Source organism: Tyto alba, unplaced genomic scaffold, assembly GCF_018691265.1.
Source record: "Tyto alba isolate M040663 unplaced genomic scaffold, T.alba_DEE_v4.0 Super-Scaffold_9, whole genome shotgun sequence".
NCBI lineage: Eukaryota > Metazoa > Chordata > Aves > Strigiformes > Tytonidae > Tyto > Tyto alba.
The window spans coordinates 25779555-25801704 of NW_024881330.1; the positions used below are offsets into that span (position 1 = coordinate 25779555).

Genomic DNA, 22150 nt, shown 5'->3' on the forward strand with positions numbered 1-22150 from the left:
GGGAAATGTGGGGCCTTGTCTGTAGAGGGAAAAAAAATAATTCCAGGCACCAGGCCAACTGGTTGGAAAGCAGCTTGGCAGAAGAGGTCCTTGGGTTCCTGATGGATACCAAGTTGACCATGAGCCTGCAGTGCAACTTTGTGGCCTCAAAAATTAAAAGTTTCTTGGGCTGCATTAAGAGTGCTGCCAGCAGGTGGAGGGAGGTGATCCTTCCCCTCCACTCTGTGCTGGTGTCTGGTGCTGAGCTCCCCAGTACAGGAGAGGCATGGACCTACTGGAGTGTATGCAGCAAGAGGCCAGGGAAATTATAATAGGATTGAAGGCTGAAATAATGGGGAGAGGCTGAGAGCTGGGATTGTTTAAGCTGGAGAAGAAAAGGCTTGGCAGAATCTTGTCAAGGTGTATAAACACCTGATGGGGGCTGTAAAGAAGACAGAGCCAAACTCGTCTCTTGTGGTGGCCAGTGAAAGGACAAAAGTCAATGGGAGCACATTGAAATACGAGGAATTCCTTTCAAATAAAAGAAATAGGCTCACTGGTCTTCTCCGGGCTGTTCCTTTAGCTTTTTCTGAAATTGTGTGTGAATATTCCTCCTGCCCCGGTCATCAAGGCTCCTCGATCTCTGTGGCTTTTCAAAGGTCGGAGAGAGTGGCCTTGTAAGGACATCAGCCAGCTCTCTCAGCACATTGGATGTGGGCTGCTGGGCACCATGGACTTGTATGAGCTGAGTTGTTACAAGTAGTCCCTGACTTGATTCTTGCCCACTGAACAAACTGGGTGACAAGATTATCTATTTAACTGACAGCAATGAAAAGGAGTTTGTGCAATGAAGCATCCATCTTCCCAGACCAAGCACTGAGTAAAACTTGTCAAATGTAGATTTTGTGAACTGTGCATTTATCAAAACAGCACGTCTGCTGAGCGCTGCACAATATTCTGCATGAGAAAGTTTGACCAATTATGTCTGCATAATTGTATCAATACAGATAACGTAACATAACTATACTGATAGTGTTCCTCTTGGGGGTGCTTAGTTCAGACTTAACACAGCTTTTTAAATTTAGGTTGGACACTTTCCAAAACACTATGAGCTAGTGTTTTTTAAAACTTCTCCATGCCAAAGCAAAATTATTCGCATAAAGGGTGATATCAATGTAACCATATTGACTTAAGTTCTCACTTTACATTCTAGTTTTCCTGTTTATATAAATCCTTGTACGTCTCTGATGAAGCTAGTGTACTAATATACTGTTCTCTCTGACACATAACACTGATAGAGGCACTCTGTTTCCTCACTGAGTTGTTCAGTATCTGCTTGCTTTGTCTCACTGAAGACTTTTGGTGCATGTTTATAACCACAAAATGTTGTCACCTCCATTATTGAGTGATACTTGCAAGGAGGGTTCGAGCTTTTTGACACACATAGAAATGACTCATCAAAAAAACAAGCCAGTGCTGCTGTGGCACTGTTTTTCCCATGATGTGGTCATGATAAATCAGTCTTAGAATAAATAGGACTGAACTGACACTTAACAGGATGTGTATAAAGTTTTGTTTCTCAGCCAGTCTTTTTCTCTGTTAAAATACTGTCCTGGAGCTGCTGCTGTATAACTAATATTTCAGAAGGTAAAGCCTCGTGACTTGTTCCAAAGTTTTGCGGGTAGATTGATAGTTGAACACTCAAATATCTTAATGAGACAGATAACTATATTGTAATTTCATGGGCAAGCTAAGAAAAAATAGTAAAAGAAAAAAAAAGAAAACCGAGATAAGAGTAACAAAACTAGGCTAGGGGCCAGGACCAGACTTCAGATCTCAACTTGCAGATGTGGGCTGTGCCATAAGTCTATACTTTCCCCTGAAGTGCAGCTTTCACATTATTGTTTCCAAGTGAGATGACCCAGTCAGGCAATATAATAAGAAATATAATTACGCCCCAAAATCAGCCTATCTGAGTGCTAAAAGAATTGCAGATTCCTTGAAATGGGGCTCTTCAGAGTATTAATAGAGGCAGAAAGAGGTGGGGAGGCCTCAGACTTTTGGGGTATGTGGGTAATGGCCAACAGCTGTTGATTTTTGCAAGGTGAATAAAGATGAGATCACAATTAAGAAAGCAGGGACTGACATGGGTAGAATTCTCCCTTTGTCTATTCCCTGCAGTGAGTTTCAGCTCTTGCTGTTCTGTCTGTGGTGTGAGATGGAGGAATGAGAGATAGATGGGTATTATATTAAATGGGGAGGAGAGAGAGGGAGAGAGGAATGTGGCTTCTGTGGCTGGTGACGAACCACCAAAGAGCTGAATTAGTACATACATCTTTAATAATAGCAGCGGGCAGCTTGGGGTGGGGGTATTATCTCCTGTGCATTACCTTTGGAGAGATTATCTGGAGAGATCCATGATGTGCCCTAAACATAACCAAGGTCGGGGCAATGGGGAATCATAAGTCTTAGACCCCAAGTGTTGAAAAAGTGTTTGGTATGGTGCTTGGAAGCTGGACCATCGTCAGTAAACACACTTCACCTTGCATGCCTGTAGGGAAAGGCCTGAGCCCACGGCTCAGCTGCTGTAGGTTTGATGAGGTGATGTGAGTCATCTGAATGAGGAACCACATACATTCCTAGGTCAGAGGCTGAGCCAGGGAGAAGAGAGCTTATCCCTACAGCCAGCCGCTTGCAGGGTGGAAGGGGTGTCTCCTAACATGCTGCCCACTCTGGGAGGTCATGGTGAGGATAAGTTAATCTGTTTTGTTTTTGAAAAAAATACTGTATTATTGTCCTACTTGTATTTTACATGGCTTTTTTCTGTGACCTGAGATTCCTTCTTTTCCCCTACCTACACTTATGTTCTGGTCCAAAAGGCGTTATGTTTACAGCCCAGTGGTGAAAAGATGCTGGAAAACATGAGGAAGGTGCATCTTGTAATTTCTTTGAGTTGCAGACAGGACATGCAACACAGGGGTAGGTGAAGATGGACTCAGTGCCTGGGTATTACTTACTGCTTCCCACTGCAGAGATGCTGTCTTGATGGGATGTGACTGTGAGCTTTTTTCAGGAGATCAGCTGTAAGGATTGTATTTTAAAGGTATTTCACCTGTGGTGTGTTGGGAGTTTAAATGTTCATGTATAGGAAAGGGTATGAGTCTCTGACAAGACATAGGTAAAGCATCTCCTGTGCAAAAGGACTTTCAGGACAAGATAATGTTTATTGCAAGCTTCTTACTGCTGAGAAAGGTACATCATCTTAAGAATAAAGAAAAAGGTAACCTACAAGAACCAGGAGGACACAGTCTGCTGCTTTATGACTACTGGGAAGCGTTGGCATCTGCTTCTGAATGTGGGTTTAAAAGGTTGGTAACTCTCACTCCCTCTTCTCTTTCCCACTCCCCACTTTAAAAGTGTGCCTTGAAAAAATCAAGTCAAAGAGGAAATCCTTGTATCGTGCTATACTGTTGTAGGTCTGACTATGCAAGTTGTAAGGGAACTTTTAATTTATTCTTGAGTTTTCTTCCTCTATTGTAAGAATAACTCTTAGTACTGGTTGTCTTAAGCTGATCTGATTGTCATACAGGCTGCTTATCAATATCTGGTCATTGCCAGTGCTCTCTGTTGCTGGCATTGACCTTAGAAAGACATATTCCCATGCTTACGACTAAAAGGTTTACTCTGTGTTATATTTCAGCTAACAGGCTCTTAGTAATTGTAATATGGGTTCTCTCCCTACCGAATCAAGAAAAAAACCACCAAGATGTCAGTCTTGTAAGGTCTTCAAAATACTCCTTAATGCATATTAAACTGGATCACACCCTGCTTGAAAAAGTCTCTGAAATGAAACAAGCAGGAAAGTATTATAACTTCTAATAGAAAACTATTAGAGTTTCAAGTTATCCCATAATGTTCAACAGAAAAAAACATTACAGTTTGGGAAGGGTGCAACTTCCTACGAAAGGATTCCTCCCTAGGAGGGATATAAAACTTTAACAGTGCTTTGCTTAGGCTATGTAGCTAGAGACATTCTGCAATAGATAAGCTAAAAACTCTTCTTGAAAACTAAATTTCATCCACACATGAGTCCTGGAGCTGGCATTTCCCTTAACTAAGTTATAGGATAGCTTTGACAACATGGCTGTGACTCAAAAGGACAAAGCCCAGCAGCACAAGTAAATGACATAGTAAAATATTTACTGTAACAAGGTAGGAACATGGGTGGGAAGGGGGGCAATGTTCCATGTTATTTTGTGCTTGGATCACAGCGGAGCTGTGTGTAAAAAATATTTATAATGAAATACTGCTCCCTTCCTTGGAAACAACCAAGTGGATTCAGAAGCTCTGGGGGAAGAGCATTATTAAATACACTCAGTAACTGGGTTGATCCTCATGGCTTTTGATCTGTGCTTTATAGATCTGTGGTAGACTCTGAACTCCTTCAAAGAGATCCATAAAAGGATAACCCAGAAAAGCAACCTCAGCTGTGTAAACTTGTAAGGAAGGCCCTGTAATTCCCACCTTTCCAAAGGGGTTCACACCTTCTCTGGAACATATCTAGAAATGGTAATAAAAAAAAAAAAAAAAGGAAGCTGCTAGACTATTCTAAAAGGACTTACTAGATCCCAGCACAAATACTACTAAGCAGTTGTAGTGTATTTCTAGAAGGTTAAATAATCTTCTCTCCTTTACACTCTTGCCCCCAAAGGAGGCATCCACATAATGAGAAAGGATGTTCTGTGTGTTAATTCACTTGGAAATGTCCCAGTGTGGACTCAGACAGTTTAGTTTTATTGCCACATCAAAAGGTCAGGGTGTTAGCTTGCATTAAAATCATAATTTCATTGTCTGCAGAAGGATTTTATCACACATTAGCTTCTGGGGAGTTTTTCTGTACTGCTGAAAACTTATGGGAGATGTTGCTGGCGGGGTGGAGAATGCTTATGGGACCCGGTGCATTTTCCACCACTGATGCAAAACCACAAATACCGTGGCACGCAAGCTGTGGCAGTTCACATCAAAAGGTGTGGCAAAATGAGCACTGCAGTCATTAAGGTCTTCGTGCTGAGACCTATTAATGGCAGACCTGATCTATTCAGTTTTTAGCTACTACTCTGTAGTATTTTCCTTTCACCATCCGCAATGAAATTTATTCCTGATGCACCAGAACTGCTTTCCTACTTGGAGGCTGGTTGCTACCAAGCCCTAATTTGACATCCGTGAGGAGGGGAGGTTTTTTTAGGGAACAAGATACTTTGTCTCTCCTCTCTTGTGAGCACCTCCATAAAGTGTCATTTCTTTTTAACAAGTTGTCTGTGATAGGGTTTCAACTTTGGCAAGTCAGTGAAAAGCCAGAGGTTACAGTTAGGTCAAGTTTGCTGAAATTCAGGAGACCACCTTCTTTCTGTAGTGGGTGGAGTGGGAGATGCATGTCCAGACAGCAGGGTGTATCTTGCTGGTGGACTTCAGTGGAGATCAACTAACAGCTACCTGCACATCTACTTTAAGTGTCCCAAATTACAACATAAATTAGATTTCTTGAAATAAGCTGGTGCAGTATAGACAGTTGACAAAGATTGTTTCTAAGTCCCCATGGGCTTGAACAAATCACAAAATCACAGTGATTTGTGTTTTGTTTTGTGTTTTGGTTTTTTTTTTTTTTTTTTTTTTAACACCCCTTTTGAGTCACAACTAGCAGATTTTCTTCATGATAGGGACTAAAACAGGGATTTTGCAGACCTGAGAAGGCTGGGTGGCTGCAATGGCCATCTCACTGCTTTAGTTAAAGTTTGCAGGAGTCATTGTCCCCACTCCACCAGGTGCTGTGTGCACCTGCAGTTGAGAGGTGGCCCCTGCTACCCAAAACTTGTGACCCTTTTAAACTGCTGATAGCAACACTACTGTAACTTCTCTGACTTTTCTGGGAAGCGCTGCTTTTCCTCTTGCTCTTTAAAATGGCAAAGCTATGAGAAGGTAAGCACCAAAACCTGGCTATTGTGCTTAATTACTATAATATGTATTTGGAGGCAAAAAACCTGTGTTTACTCTTTAGTAGTGTTACACTTGGGAAAAGAAAAAGCAGAAGTGGGGAAAAACAAATGATTATGAGGTGGATTTACTTGAAGGCAGCTGCAGCTTCTCTTTGTGCTGTTTTGCAGCATGTCGTGCTCTACGCTGCAGGAGAGGAGAGGGAAAGGACCAGTTGTTTTTCATCAGCAAAATGGCTGCAGGTGCCCTGCATTGAGGTGAGGGCCTGCCTCCACACGCAGCCCCTGCTGTGGATGTTTTAAGGAGAAGCGTGCTCTCAAAGAATTGCTAAGTAGACAGTGCTGTGGGATTTGGTTGCTTTTTTTTTGTTGTTGTTGTTTATTTATTTATTTATTGGGATATTTATCAGGAAAACTCTGTGACCCTTGAGCAATGTTACCAGTGACTGGGAGGCATGCCTGGCACTGAGGGTAAGCTTCAGCAGCATCTCTTCATAGTGAAGGGGGTTTCAGGGTGGGTGCTGCTGCCCTGGGGCTCGGTGGCACCCCGAGGGGCGGTGGCGGCCCGGCCTGTGGGAAGCTACTGGGCAGGGGACAGGGCTGTGCGTGGAACAACATGGAGGCTGCTCTCAGCGGGAGGGAGGCCGGTTTTCTGTTAAGATAAATTTTGCCGTGGTTAAACACGCTGCAGAAATGGGGGGGGGGGGGATGAGAAAGGGACCTCAGGGAAGGTTTCTGCTATGAAGGCCCAGGAGCTGGGTGCCTTCATGGGGCGCAGCTGGGTGCAGGCCATCCTTGCCGGGCGAGATGGGTGAGGGGAGGTGGGGTGACACCCTCCCACCCGTGACGCGGGGCGTCGGTGGGGCGCGGGTGGGTCGGTGGGCTGATGCCACAGGGAGAAGCGGGGGGGAGGACACACACAGCATCCCCGCTGCCCTGAGGCGGGCGGAGCCCTCAGGCCGCGGCGGGAGCGGGGCGGGGCGGGCGCGGGAGGCGCGCGGCGGGGCCGTGTTTACATTCCGGCGCCCGCTGCACGTTGTCGCGGAGCGGCGGGCTCCCATTGGCGGGGGCGGGAGGAGGCCCCGCCCCGGGGCGGGCTGTGCCCTGCCGGGCGCGCGGCGGCCGGGGCCCGCCGTCCTGGGGCCCGGTGGAGCGGAGGAGGGTGACGGTGCCCGTGCCGGGGGGGCGCCCCGCCAGCGCGGCGGGGGAGAGGAGCCGGGGCAGCGGCGTGCGGGGCGGCTCTCGCAGCGGGGCGGCGGCGGCGGCGGCCCTCCTCCCGGCGCTGCCCGCCGCTCTCCCGGGATGCCTCCGGCCGAAGGGAGCCGGGGTGGGCGAGCGGGACTGTCCCGGCGCCGGGCGGGGGAAGGCGCTGGGCCCGGGGCGGCCCCGCGGCGAAGGGGCGGCGCTGGGGCGAGCGGGGCGCGGGCGCTGGCGGCGGGCGGGGGAGCTGTCTGCCGCCCTCGCACATGCGCAGCGCGGGCCCGGGCCGCGCTATATAGCGACTTGGCGCCGGCGCCAGCTGAGCAGCGCGGCCCGGGCGGCGGCGGCGGAGGTGCGCGGGGGTCCCGGCGGGAGGTGGGGGGGGGGGCGGCGGTGATGGTGGCAGTGGTGGCGGCGGTACCGGTAGACCCGACGCGGGTGTGAGGGGCACAATCGCAGCGGGAGCGGTGAGGCGGGCTGCCCGCTCGGGCACCGTTTTGGAGGGAGAGCGGCTGAGGAGAGCCGGGAGGGGGAAGGGGGGAGTGCTGGGGGAAAGCGGGGGGGTGTTTGTGCCTGCTTGCGGCCCCATCCGCTCCGTCGTGCTCTCCCGCCCGGGGCAGGGAGCGCTGCGGGGCGAGGGGCGAGGGCCCGGTCGGGCACCGCCGGTGGGAGGCAGCGCGGGGTGTCGGCGAGAGCCCGCCATCGCCTTCCACCACCCTCCCCCCGCGTCCCCCACCTCGGGGCTACCCGGTGGCGGAGAGCCCCGGGGGGGGGGGTGGGGGGTGGCGGGGGGAAGCGGAGGGCGGGCTGCCGGGTTTTGGAGGGAGACGGGCGCGGTGGGGGCAGGGAAGCCGGCCGAGCCGCTTGGCGGGCTGACCCCGATCGCCGGCCCGCGCCGCCCGCCCTCACCCCACCCCGGCGGGTCCCGGCTCCCCTGGCCCTCAGGGAAGGGGTTTGGCGAGGAGGATGCCTGGTGGGGACCCCCCCCCCCCCCGCCTCACAGCCCCCGATTCCCGCCGTGCCCCGGCCCCAGCCCGCGCTGAGGAGGGGGTGTGTGTGTGGTATCCCCCGTTGTGGGGGTGTCGCCTACTGAGAGGGGGTGCCCGTCCCCGCAGCCCTTCCCCCTCAGGTTTTGGAGGGAGCCTCGCTCGCAGCAAGGCGGGAGCGCGGGGGCCGCGGTCCTGCCCTGCTCCCTGCCCCCTCAGCACCCCGCGACCGTGGCGGGGAAGGGAGGCCGGCGGCGGAGGCTCGGCCCCTTTTGGAGGGAGAGTGAGCGCGGGCGGCGGCGGTGGTGCCCCCCATCCCAAACCCCCCCCCAGCCCAGCCTGACCCCCGGGGCTGGCCGAGGCGCCCCCCCGGCCCGGCACGGCTCGGCTCGGCGCAGCGCAGGCCGCCGCCTCCCCGCTCTCTGCAAATTGGCGCGGAACCGGCGCGGCGGGAGCGCGGGCGGCCCGGCTCGGCTCGGCACGGCCCATCCCGGCAGGTGGGGGGGGGGCGGCGGCGAAATCGCCCCGGAGGGAGCCGCTGCACCGGCAAAGCGTGTGTCTCTGCGGGTGCCTGGTGCCTGCAGGGTGTAGAGGGAGTGTTGGGGGGGGGGGGTCATGGCCCCAAGGATACACCCCCCCCCCCATTTCCCCTCCACACACCCCGGGCTAGACGAACCCCGCCAGCCTGAGCCAAACTGACCACTGGCACACGTGAGCATCCCTGCGTACCACTGTTGAGCGGTAACCCCACGCAGCAGGACCTGGAGCTGCGTGTGGTTATGCACCTCAGGCGTTCCTCACACCAGCGGAACGCTTGTGCCCTTCGGTTGTGTGAGCCACGCCGCTCTTTGTGATGTGTCTTAAGAAGCAAAGTACGGAACTTGGTCCTGACTTCTTGAGGATACATTACCTGATGTTATGTTATTCCTTTGATCCAGGTAGAGATCTCACAACCCAAAGAAGATGTCAAGGCGCAGGTAAGCTGTTAGCATCGTAATATACCAAGGTTACCTGTATTCATCTTAACAACTGCTGCTCTCCTAATGTCTGATGTCTTTTTGCTCTCTGCAGTAGCCGTTTGCAAGCCAAGCAGCAGCAGCCACTGTCATGTCAAGAAGAGTCTCCACAAGAACTGCAGGCAACAGAACCTCTCCAGACCAGAAAAAGGAGAACAGCAGAGGTGACCAATGTGGGCAATTCGAAAAGTTGAATAGAACTGAAAGTTCTCCAGTGCATTTGAAGGGGAGAATCTCTACTCAGCTGAGTTAGAAAGTGGGGCAGAAGTAGTAACAGTTTGCTTTAGTGTTAGAGGTGGGTGTGATGGTTATTGTCAGTGTATTGATGTATGTTTCTCTTCTCAGCAGGAGATTAAGAAAAGAGAAGATGGGAAAATTGCTAAAAAACATCAATATGAGATTAAGGTAATTCAGTCCTGTATACTGGTTCAAATTAGTTGAGGGAGTCTATCTGGTTTATGTTGGTGGGTGTGGAGTTGTGCATTCCACACTAGAAAGTATTGAATAGGGGAAGTTTCTACCTTCAGATATTAAAAACTCTGGCAGCTCAGCACCTTTTGGTATGTTTGGGCTTTTTTATGCACTGCTCTGTTGCAGACAAAGGGTCCTTCAATGTGGAAACCACTGCAGAGTAAGGTTAGGTGTGAAAATGAGAATAAACCCGGATATTCCAGAATAATTCCATATGCAGAGCAGGTAAGGCCTAGAGGCGAGTCTAAACAAGATTATTGCACTTGTTTTCACTTAAGGTGTGGTTTAGTTAAGAAGACTCATGACCATGCCCTCCTTACTTTCATTTAACTGTTCTTTTGATTATTTAAATCAATTTAAGTATCTGTTTAACTAACATAGGCTACTCCTTTACCAAGTGAGGCGCTTTAGAGTTGTTTATTTTGAAGTGGATTAGTAAAACAATGTAACTTTCTCTTGCAAACAATCTTGTTTGCAGTTATTCTGTTTGTAAAACAAAGGAGACTAACAGCTATGGTGAAGCAAAACTTTGTGCAGGGAAAAATGCGGTGTAAGTACCTCAGCTGTACTTGGGGTGAAGCTGTATGTCACAACTTACTTTTGCTGAAAGGAGGAAATACTGCTCCTGGGTCTCTCCTTAATAACCGGACATGCAGTCTATCCCCTGCTTTGCTCCATTTTGGGTTCTCTTTAAATGAAGCAGTACACGGGTTCATCTTGCTAACTAGGCACTACAAAATAATGTTCTGCCAAGTTAGTGAGTTAAATCAACCCAGCAGAGGGTCTGACAAGAGTTGAAGCTGGAAAAAGAAGGAAGAGGTGAGACTTGGACACTGAGGATCACATGAAATCAGGAGGAGCAGGATCTCCCTTTTCTTGTAGCTGTGTGCTGTTAAGATCAATTCTGATGGAACATGTAACTTCACTCTTAGGGTACTTTAGTCTGGCTGTAAGTAGGTTTAGACATATCTAGCTTACCTTGCGAAATGGCTATACAGGAAAAGTTTCTGTGTTCAGGGGCAGGTGTTGCTATTCTTTGTGAATGGGATCCCCTCCTGACTCTGAGTGTAATCAGAGTTCTGTGTCACCATTTTGAAGGCTGTCAGACATTACAGCATTGCATATGCTCCATACATTTGGTACCTCCTTACTCGTATTGGTTATGTACAACCAAATAAGTATTAGTGAAACAAGTTACAGAGTTAACTAAAGTAATCTCAAATTCCTTCTCTGAAGCTTTCTGCATGCATAACTTTGTGCTCTTTACCTTTTGAGTCATCGCATCCCATATTTGGCATTGGCAAGCTGAGAGATAGTTCACAGCTGGTGCTTCCTCAGTGAGTATCTAGCTCTGGAGCTGAGATGGGTGGCTCCTCTCTGGAGTGCTTAATTGGAAGATAAGTTGCTGAATTTCCACTGAAAGACAGTAGAACCTCCACCCTCTCCTTTCATTTCCCTCTGAGTAGATAAGTAGATAGGACCAGCAACCTCATGTCCTGGGTTTTAGTAGCAATGACTACCTTTGCCTTACGTGCTATAACTGAGTAACTCGAGCAATGGATAGGTTACTTGTGGGTTTGTAACTAAAGGCAGTTCAACTTTCCTCAAAGCTGAGTTTCCCAAATTTGTCAAATTTATATATACGTGTTCCGTCTTGACTATGAAAGGCTTTGTTGGCATTTAATCTCTCTGACTTTCTTGGTTTCAGTACCTGAATTGAGGCTGAGGACCAAAAAGACTAACATACATTACATATATATGTTGTTGTTACTGTAATCTACTTCTCGCCTTCCTTGCTCTCATAATAAAATTGGCATTTGAAAGATACCTTGTTTATGTTGCAGAGTTGTTGGCCACCCACGATAACAGGAGGCATCTCACCTTGCATAATTATTGAAACGCCTCACAAAGAATCAGTAACCACTGACTTCTCAAGATTCAAAAAATACAGGTTCAGAAACCTCTTCATAAATCCATCACCTTTGCCAGAACTCAAGTAAGTTTACCAGATGCAGCAGTTGTTGATATTTTATCAAATATGCTGAACTACTGTAGTAAAATCTGTTGCTGTATTGTGTATGTATAATAGTGGGCAGTACTCAACTCATACCTCTACTTGTCTCCTCATGCCACAAACAATTTGATGGCCAAAAAAGAAAAAGACAGAAATTCTGTTGTGTGTTTGTGGTTGGTTTTTTTTTTTTTGTTTGGTTTTTTTTTTTTTTTTTGTTTTTTTTTTTTTTTGTCCCCATACCTTATAAACGCACTGGACAAATAATTTTTGCCTTTCAGAGCTGTCCTTTTATAACTTAATACTGGTTAAGAGGCACATAATAGTTAAACTAAACTTCTTTCAGTGCTGTTGGAACTGAATGACCAAACAACACCAAGCAAAATTTTAAGAACTTAAAAATGCATGAATAAGCAAATAAACTCATGGCAATATTGGTGCGCAGGTATCTTGATGATGTACTGCAGTATGCTTGGTGCAGTCACAGTCCTAGAAAGTTTCCCTTCTGCAGAGGGAAAGATTAGCTGATTAAATCAGATTTTTAAATTTCTGAATTTTTTAGCCATTCAGGTGTGTTAGATGAGTACTCTGGTTGCTGTTTGTATCAGCCTGATGTTTAATGAAAGAGTAGTTAAATTTACTGCAGTGCATTAGGGAAAACTTCTGCTGAGGTGAGTGAGAAGCAGAACATGAAGCATTACTTTGAGAACCTTTCTAGATACACCATGTTTTTATTTGTTCTGGCCAAAACTTGATCAGAACTGGGAGATGCTGCACGGTGATGTTTTGTCTCAGTGCAAAACAATAGGCCTTTTACAGTCTCTTTGACTGAGTTTCAAACTCAGCTGCTCTTCTCTCTCAGTATTACTCCCAAGCCTGCTGAACTGTGCTTTAAAGAACTGTATGCTCTTCTCTCTACCTAGAAAATCACTCTTTTGTATGTGTTGGAAAGCTTAGTGCAAAGTAGTTTTTTAAAAGTAATAATAAAAAAAAAACCAAAAAGGATGGTGGATGAGGGAGGGACTCTCATGCACTCCCTTAGCAAGTTGCTGGCAACTGCTGAATCCCAAAGGTACGTTGTGATACAGAATTCCATGCAAGGAGTTTCATCCTTGATGTTAACCTCTTGTCGATGGGCATCTGGTAAACCTGAGCTCCACCTTTTCTGATTAGCTGAATACGAGGACCATTCACTCTCTCTCCTGCATTCTTCACCCTTTCCTAATTACTATAGGAAGATCAGAATAGATTTCTCAATGCCTGCCCAGTTAAGTGGGGAGACTTGTGCGTTAAGCAAGCAAGTATCTATCCAGCTTTTAATTTATGATGGCAGCAGAAGGGAACTGATCTGGGTTAGAATTTGTAGGTGATACCAGTGACCAGGTCTGTTCAATCTCTCTCTGCTTCTGCTTGGCGAAAGGTAAATACGTAACTCCAAAAATTTCTGTAGGAAATTGGTATTGCTAGTATGTGCTGTCCTTCTTAGTAACTAGGATGAGAAGCACATCTAAGAAAAAAAAATTCATAATAACTAACTACAAATTAAAAGCAAGCCATATTAATGATATATGCATCTTCTCAAGTAGACTTGAGCGCCAATAAATTGTAAGTTATCAATAAACAAGAACTCATTTTTCCTCACAGTAGCCTGTTTCTGAGCCTTAAGGTAGGCTAGAAAGGGAAGGGATGGATGAGTGACATACCTGTAATTTTTTTTTCCTCAGACTAAACTGGACAACTTTGTTTATGTTTTGCATTTCTTGGGGAGTGTTTTTTTTTTTTTTTTTTTTTTCTTATGGGGAGGGTTTAGTTTTTATCTTGTTCTCTGGACAGCCACCTAAGTAGGCAGAATAGGAAACTGGCTATATGTACCCCTTCAGGATGCACGTGTTCAGTTTTATTGGCTGTTGTATAAAACTGGTCTTGCTGATGATCTTGGCAAGCTGCTGTTGCGGTGATGTAAAATGTTCAAAGTATACCTGCAGTTTTCTAATTGCCATAAGGATCTTTTAGTATGTGGAATTTTTCTTTTTGTTCCTGAATATCTGTAAACAATAAATAATGCTTTTATAATCCTTTTGTAAAGGTGTATATATACTTAACGATGCTTTGTGTAACTTTATTCCATAGCTGGGGAAATTCCAAAGATGTCTGGCTCAACATTCTGAAGAAGGAGAACAGATACGCTCATTGCAAACATTTCACATCACTACATTCTAGTTTGCAGCCTCACATGAGATCGATACTGTTAGACTGGCTCTTAGAGGTGTGTTCTTTTACTTTGCCATGTTTTATGCCTGTGAAGTAGGCAGATAAAAGCACAGCTTTAAAGATCTAATAGCGAAATGTGCAGTAATGATAAATGCCAAAACTAGTTTGCAACAAAAGGGTTACAAGTTACTGCTTCTGATCCTCTTGGTGAGATGCTGAACCTTTCACACAGGGCAGCAAGCAGTAGTACTCAGTTTTTGTGCTTGCCACGCTACTGCCTGGGAAGTAGAAGAATCTAGTTTTAAGCCACTTGTACTGAAATTGCTACAAACAGATCAGTTATGGAGCTCTAAAGTTACATCTTAGACTGTATCTAAGCCATGAGACAACTGCATCTGTGTGGAGGACTTGAGTTGCCACCCTGGCGCTATCTCCATCAAGTGCTTTTGGATGTTGGCCCCTGACACTATTTTCTGACTTATTAGTGAATTTTTAATTTTGCCCTATGAAGGAAGCAGAAGAAAGTAGTGCATTAGTGGCTGACATCTGACAGTTCTTGATATAGACAGGTCCTTATTTGAAAAGGATTACAAATAAATCATATCTATATTCCAGTCTAATTGCTTTACTTTCAGACTATTCCAGTTGTCAAACAAAATGGAAGCTCTCAATCTTGGCAGCCTATGTGAAGGAGTATTAGTGTTGTAAATAAAGAGCTATGTTCTGGAGGCATTTCCAAGAAGTTTATATTAAGAATATTCAATCACCACTGCCAAAAGCAACATTTGACTCATGCAGTCCTTGCCCATCAGCAGAAGGGATCTTGCAGGTTTACCAATTCCATAACAAGTACTCCAAGGAGCAGATGTTGCAGTGGCACTCCTGCTGTCTGGGTGGAAGGAACAGTGGTAATAGCAGGGAATTCTAGGGGAAGGAAAGGTGTATTGTTGTGGGGTTTTTAAAATATGATCTGAATATAAAAACTATTCCAGTTGTATACTTCCCTACTTCCTCTGATGTGTAATTTACGTACCACCATTAAGTTGTTTTGTTGCCTCTTTTTTTTTTTTTTTTTTTTTTTTTTTTTTTTTTTTTTTTTAATCTTGAGCTCTTAGGAAATCATCTGATTTCCAAACAGAAATGTCAGCAAGGGCCTTGTTGTTGTCCAGCTCAGTACTTCTGTATGCCACAGTGGATTAAAATCCCAGCAATTTTGAGAGTTCTCTAGTAGCTACTAACATTGTCTTCTGCGACATCATAACTGAGATACTATCTGACATGACCAAGCATTATTATGTTTGGGCAATATAATTTTATAGAAACTGTACCATTCATGGGTGGGCCTGGTCTGTATGTTTTTAGTTAAGAATCTTGTTTGGAGCAGTAGCTAATAGAGTAGCACATCAATTGGCAAATATTGGATCAGGTCTAAAAGAACGGGCTGCAGTGTTGCCGCCAACCAGTTGCATTTTTGATGGTCAGGAATGTTTTTAATTTACAAGTGGGCTTTCGACCTTGTCTTAGGAAATAGCTAGTAGTAGTGAGATTTTATTCTGACTTTGTATCCAAGTGAAATAATGAAGCCGGGCAGGAAGATTAGACTTGGGATCTATTTCTTGGATATTCTTTCCTGTTGACTGTACATAGATTATAAGTAATTTATAGATCTCTAACTAGTTTCTAGTTGTGGAAGTGATACGGAGTTGCGGATAAGCTGGAGTTGTGGCAGACTCACCCGAATTCAGATTAGGGGAAGAAATTAGGCCCCTGCATAACATCTCCAGGCCTGGGCAGTCTCCTTTCCTTTTTTGTCAAACTGGCATTTTGAACCACTTTGATACAATGCAAGTATTAAAAGTTCTCCCTGCCAGGGAAACCCGCAACTGTATGGAGCAGATGGCCGTCCTGGCAGTTTTGTTCCTGCTTAGTGAGGCTGTCGGTGGCCTGAGGGGCTGCAGGCAGCGCTCCTGGCTCACCAGCACAGCCCCCTCGAGCAGGAGCTTCCAGGCTCGTTTGCTGTTGAGACAAAGACTTCAAGTATTTTAGTGGTTCTGCTGTGGGACAGACCTGGAAGGAATACGGAGAGGATCTGCTCAGTGACTTCAACTTGAGATCTGACCCCAGAGAATGCCTAATGAAGTAAATTAGTGGGGTTTTTTTGCTGGCATTTTTTTTTTTTTTTTTTTTTTTTTTTTTTTTTTTACCCCTCAATGAGGATTTCTTCCTTCTGTACTCAATTTTGGCAAAACTGGATGCTATTTAGATTGGAAAAAGTATACTTTGGAAGTGTGTTAGTGCATCATAGACAATCCATGCTCAGGTGGGGGCATGGGAAATACTTTTTTTCCAGTCCCATACTAAGCACTACATCCTAATACACCTATGCATGTGATAATTTGTGTGTGCAAAAGATAATTATGCATATTGTGTTTTATTATTAAAGCTTGAATACTCCAATGTGTGTAGACTTTTGGAACAGAAAACTGAATTTTTTTTTTTTTTTCCTATTGTAGGTATGTGAGGTGTATGCACTCCACAGGGAAACCTTCTACCTAGCTCAAGACTTTTTTGATAGATTCATGTTGACACAGAAGAACATTAACAAGAGCATGCTTCAGCTCATAGGAATTACCTCATTATTCATCGCCTCCAAACTTGAGGTAAGAAGTTCTGTTACAGGGAGGAGGATATTAAGTTTGGAATAACTAAAAAGACAGCAATAATAAATACATTTCTTCTGTCTGAATCTTTTGAACTTGGTGGTGTACCTACAACACTGAGGGTCAGAAGGGGAAATTTTTTTCTTTTCCTTCAGCTGTGCATATGTCAGTCTCTTGGAGTGTAGCCTTTGTCCTCCCTTTCCTCAGCAGCAGGGAAGGAGACCACATAAACTTAAAAGATATGCAAATGTGCTAGGAGTAGTTTTGTTTTGTATTTTTCCAAATATACAGCAGTTGGCAAACAATCTCAGGAATGGGCGTGGGACCTGAACAAGACCAAGCCAAAGTCTCAAACTGCCTGGATGTCAGGCCGGTAGCCCTGTAAATCCATTTAGCGGAGTTCTTCTTTTAAAGTGCCACGGTGGGGCTACATCCCACCGGGCGCTGCATCCACAAACTGAGAGCCTGTTTTTGGACAGCGCATGGTAGGCTAGGCTGAGAGGATAATTTGGGATGTTAAGTTTTGATACTTGGAAACCCCTGATCTAATTGTTCTACAGCCAAGGTGGCGCGCTACGAGCAATTGCCTATCCAGAGGAAGAGCGCGGGGCAGCAGGCCGGGGAGCCAGCTGGTAGAGAGGCAGTGCTGGCAAGTTCGCTTTTACTAACACACCCAGCTCTACGTGGCCCCAGCTGGCATGGTGGGGTTAGCAAATCTCTGGGTTAACCATCTCTGCACCTTGGGTTTTGCCAGCTACAGTGGCTGTGGGATTTCCTCTACTTCTAGCGCAGCAGTGTGCTGTACAACAGTTAGGTTGGTGTACGTTTCTACACCGAATGGGATGGCTGAGTAGAGAGCAGTATAAATGAAAGGGTGTTCTGATTGCTTGGTCGGCATTTATTTCCCCGAAAAGCTGTAAGGCTTGCAATAAATGTATTATCTGTTGTAAAACACAACCTACTTGTTCTTAGTATCTCCTCATCCTGTAAGTTTCAAGTCACTTTGTAATGGGAAAACCACTGTTCTAGCGTAAGGAATGTTAATATTTCAATATGGATTGAGAAGTATTTGCCAGTATCAAGCTTGCTTAGAACTGTAAGGCACTCTAATCTCCACTTTCCCCTCCCCTCCCTTTAAAGGAAATCTACGCTCCTAAAATACAGGAATTTGCTTATGTCACCGATGGTGCTTGCAGTGAAGATGATATTGTAAGAATGGAACTCATTATGTTAAAGGTAATAACTTTGCTGTGTTTGTAAGTGCTGGTGGAAAGGATGTCCAGCTGAGGCTTGTATTTAAATGTCACTTATTTGCTTAGAAAAGGAACATGTGCAGTACGTCCTTGCTTCTGAAGAACAGCGTGACCTTCACTGTACGCGCAGTGGGCCGCTAAGGCCCCTGGCTGGGGTGAAATCCCTGTCTGTTAGGAAAGGAGAGGTTTCTCATGCTTGTAGGGAAGTGAAGGCTCTGAACGGGGACCTGCAGCCCCGGGGCAGCCCGTCTGTCACTGTCATGTGCTGCACCCGCCGAGGTGCTGGGGGGCCCAGGAACAGGGGCCTCGGGGAGAGCCAGGCAAAGAGCTGACGCTCCTCGCTGCTCCTCGGCTTGGAAAGGCTCCATCTTTACCACCACAGAACTCCTGGTACATTTATTCTTCCCTAATAGATGAGAGCTGTGGGTTCAGGCAGCTAGCCTGGATTCTTGGGGAAATACTCTCATTTCCCAGCTTCTGAATGGGGAAGATGCATTAAGATCCAGCTGCACAGAGGGATATGTGTTTGTGCTGATTGTAACACAGCCTGTTCAGAAAGTAGTGAGGATGCAGTCTAAAATTAATATTTGTACTTGAAATTGTACACAGTCTTTAGTGTCTTTTAGTGTCTTTTGAGGATCTGTGCAATAAGCTGAACAAACTGGGGAGGCATCGAAAGAGTTAAGAGCACAAAACTATATTTGCGTGGTTTAAGGTGCTTCACTGTTTAATATTTGCAGGCTTTAAAATGGGAACTCTGTCCAGTGACAATCGTCTCTTGGCTGAACCTCTATCTTCAAGTGGATGCTCTAAAGGATGTCCCGAAAGTGCTGCTACCTCAGTATTCTCAGGAAAAATTCATTCAGATAGCACAGGTAGGTAGTAAACGGGATTGGAAAATTCTTCTTGCAGCGATTACAAACACAACTGAACATTCCACCCCAAAAGCCATTAAAGTGCTTTTCCTTGTTTCAGCTCACCTGTTACTTTGTTAAGGAATGTGCAAGTTTGACTCTGCTAGAGAACTTCATACTCGGTTTTGAGGACAAGCACCCCTGTATTTTTTGTCTCCCTGCTCTCACATATTTTAAGACTTTTTCCGTACTCTGGAAATAAAGTCTTGGGTTTTTAATCACCGTGCGCTACAGTGTTCTGTAAACAGCAGCACTGAGCGGAGGGTGGATCAGTTAAGATGCTATGGATGTTTTCACCTGTGTTGTGTGTAACAGTGTTTCTGTGTAGCTGCCTAGAAGGCAGTCTGGGGAGTGTTTTGACTTACTTTGGAACTGCTGTGGTTCAGTTTTTATGGGCACGTGTTGTGTCCAGCCTCTGAGGGCCTTACTGAAGAGCAGACTGGTCTAAGTCACTGAGCTGCTAGGTGATATTTTAATTAAAGAAAATACCTGCCTGGAGTTATGCTCAGAGTTTAAAGGTGTACTTAAATATGTGCAAGCAAGGTGTCTTGTATGTAAAAGTGCACATTGGTTTGCATTGTAACTGAGACACCCACTTTGACTGCAATCAGTGCCAAAACTAAACCAGGCACATGCAATTGATGCTAAAAGGCTCAGCCATGTTACCGAGCACGCGCTGCCTGAGCACTGCGTTGCAGTTTCTGAGGCAGGACTATACTGGAGTATGTATCATCTTGTTAAAATTTGTAACTCTTATTTCCTCAGCTCTTAGACCTGTGTATCCTGGATGTCAATTCTTTGGACTTCCAGTACAGAACGCTTGCTGCTGCAGCGCTCTGCCACTATACCTCAACCGAAGTAGTTAAGAAAGCTTCAGGTAAGAAGCCTTGGTAAGCCTGGTCTTGTTAGGCAGGGAATTGTGGAAGCTGTTACATGCCTGAGGCTGCTAACACTGTGTTGGTTGAAGGGCTGCCAGAGAGGAAAAGCTACATGGACACTAACAGTTTGTTCTGTGGCTTCCCCCCCCCCCCCCCCCCCCAACTTCACTTCCTTCCCATCACTATTTTGGATGTTATGAAGACTCAAAGAACAAAACACTTTCAGAAGCATAGGCTTGGCTAGGGAAATGAAGCAGATTATCCTTCTTGCTTTTGGGCTAATACTGCTCTACGACTTCCAGTTATTTCAGGCATCCTTAGCTACACGTTAGGAGAAAAATTAGACAAATATGTCATCCTTGTCTGTCAGCAGCATTCAGTCAACCTTTGTGCTAACTCCTACCAGCCTGGCCCTTACAAAATGAGAGAAAAAAAAACCCAACAATCACCTACCTAAGCTCAGCACTTGGGGTGCCTGAGGTACCATAAGCAACTGTGCCAACAGTGTATGTTTTTACAGTGTGACCCAAAAGCTTGTGTTCAAGCTGAAGAAGTCACCTCAGCCTCCTCCAGTAAGCACCAGGAACGGGGCTGGCCAGAGAGCTCCTGTGCTCACCCCCTCTGCCACAGCACCTTGAAGTAACAAGCACAAGGAAATGCTGGGAGGATGCTCCTGAATTATCTGCAGTATTATTTACTGTCGTTTTTAAATTTAAAGTTTTAAATGCCACCCCTTCACGATTTCTAAACCTATTACTGTGCTCTACCCTCTAGGCTTAGACTGGGACAGCATTTCAGAGTGTGTGGAATGGATGGTTCCCTTTGTGAACGTGGCAAAAAAAGTCCCTGTGAAGCTGAAGAACTTTAAGAAGGTTGCAGTAGAAGATCGACATAACATCCAAACACACACAAATTATTTGGACATGCTGGTAGGTGGTTTTGGGGCTTACAGGTGCATTGCACACCCCTTCTCCTGAGGCTGCTGGGGGCCAGACACCTTCCTGCTCACACCTGGCCTGGCTCTCTGCACCCCTCACTGGCAGTGGTGCTTGACAATACTATAAACAAAACATGTTTTACCCGTGGCCATAAGCAAAGACTTGGATTGGAAGTACTGGTGAAATGTTTAAAAGATAGTAATTTTTACTTTGCTGTGTAACAGCACCTTGGGTTTTTGGTCAGTATCCTAAATCTGGAGTACTCACATGGCACGAGCAGTGTGAGGAAGTGCTGCTGAATACTAGTGAAACAGAAAAGTGGAGCTTGTCACAGGTACTAACTGTCATCATCTTCCCCCAATACACAGGAAGAAGTTAACAGTGGAGTAGGATCTACTGCCCCAGGTCAGTTATCACCTGTGTCAACAGGAGGCATAATAACCCCTCCCAAAAGCACAGAGAAGAAATGAAATATGGACACCACACACCAGGGACAGTTTTGGACACAGGACTCGGGGCTTCAGAGCAAGACCACACTCGAGGGGCTCCTGCTCAGTACTGCTACTCAAGACTTGGGCAGTAAAAGACACAGCAACCAGCTGGAAACTGAGGCCAGCGTGCTCCCACGGGCTGGATGGTAAAAGCGTTAGGCCGAGCATCCCTCCACCCTGTCACAGGAGCCTGGACTGCTTCGGTCCCTTCTCAGACACAAAGTTCAACCCTGACCCTGCCTAACTTAAAAATTTCAAGAACTTTTTAAAAATGGCTAAGTGGCAAAGTTTGTCCACTCGACCTTGCTTTAACTTGGGCTAGCCGTACAGGAGAACTTAATGACAGCTTGTACATATTATTACCTCTTCTTGGTTTTTTTCTCTTCTCTTGGTAAGGTCCGAGCTTAACGCCTGTCTGTTAGTCACCCATGAGCTCAGGTGCAGTATTACAGAGGTCAGTGGGTACACAGTTTACTTTTCTGAAACCACTCTGCCCTTGCAGTCCAGGGTCACCAGCCCTGTATCCAATGCTAGCTCCCCGGGGAGGCTGATGAATTCAAGGTGGCTCTCTAGGGCTGCCCTCAACTTCAGCTCCAGTGTATCGCTGACCTCAGGCACAGGCCCTGCTGCTGAAGTCACCCCAACTGGAAGAAGCCCAGGCCCGGGAGGAAGGAGGGCTGTTTTATAAGACCCAGCCACCAGCTTTCAACAAGAACAAATATAACAAGAACTGGAGAGGGCATGGAAAAAAAAAAAAAAGCCAGCCCCTGGTACTCTACAACCACTCCCATCATAGGAACAGTATTTTAAACTAACTGTGGTGCTGTATTTTATCAGTGTTTATAAACAGCATTAACTACTGTGTTTTCCTTGGAATATTCACTACCTCTGAATCACTTCTGTGATGAAGGGACAGTACTGGGAAAGATCCTCCTGCCCTGTGCCCCACAGCCAGGGACAAGTTTTACATGACACTGAGCAGTCCACAAAGCTGCACGAGAGCAGCAAGTGCCACCCACCTCCACATTAAACACACACTAACTTAGCAAACTTGAACCCATGTCTTCTTTGAACAAGCCATTGTGGAACTAGCTGAAGCTGCTGCCAGCCTTCTGTACAGTTTGTAAAAATAAGGGGTTTATAAGAAGATTT

At 46.0% G+C, this 22150-nt stretch overlaps 1 protein-coding gene across 5 annotated transcripts; it reads left to right on the top strand.

Annotated features, from left to right (window-relative positions):
- Positions 1 to 6408: 6408 nt before the first annotated feature.
- Positions 6409 to 22043, top strand: CCNE2 (cyclin E2). Of its 5 annotated transcripts, none has more exons than XM_032987874.2 (12): positions 6409 to 6440; positions 9094 to 9132; positions 9227 to 9335; positions 9517 to 9576; positions 11487 to 11638; positions 13784 to 13919; positions 16378 to 16524; positions 17665 to 17760; positions 18518 to 18652; positions 19457 to 19568; positions 20344 to 20498; positions 20876 to 22043. In XM_032987874.2, exons 2-12 carry the CDS (start codon positions 9119 to 9121, stop codon positions 20975 to 20977), a joined length of 1218 nt encoding a protein of 405 aa, XP_032843765.1. In that variant the 5' UTR covers positions 6409 to 6440; positions 9094 to 9118; the 3' UTR covers positions 20978 to 22043. The 5 variants fall into 5 exon arrangements, with proteins under 5 accessions (XP_032843765.1, XP_042641739.1, XP_032843763.1 ...); XM_042785805.1 differs by lacking the exon at positions 6409 to 6440 and adding an exon at positions 7209 to 7296; XM_032987872.2 differs by lacking the exon at positions 6409 to 6440 and adding an exon at positions 7457 to 7521.
- The last annotated feature ends 107 nt before the right edge of the window (positions 22044 to 22150 follow it).

Coding starts and splice junctions, on each gene's coding strand:
- CCNE2 (XM_032987874.2), top strand. Junction 13,920..16,377: donor TGTTAGACTGGCTCTTAGAG/GTGTGTTCTTTT, acceptor TTCCTATTGTAG/GTATGTGAGGTGTATGCACT. Junction 18,653..19,456: donor AATTCATTCAGATAGCACAG/GTAGGTAGTAAA, acceptor TTATTTCCTCAG/CTCTTAGACCTGTGTATCCT.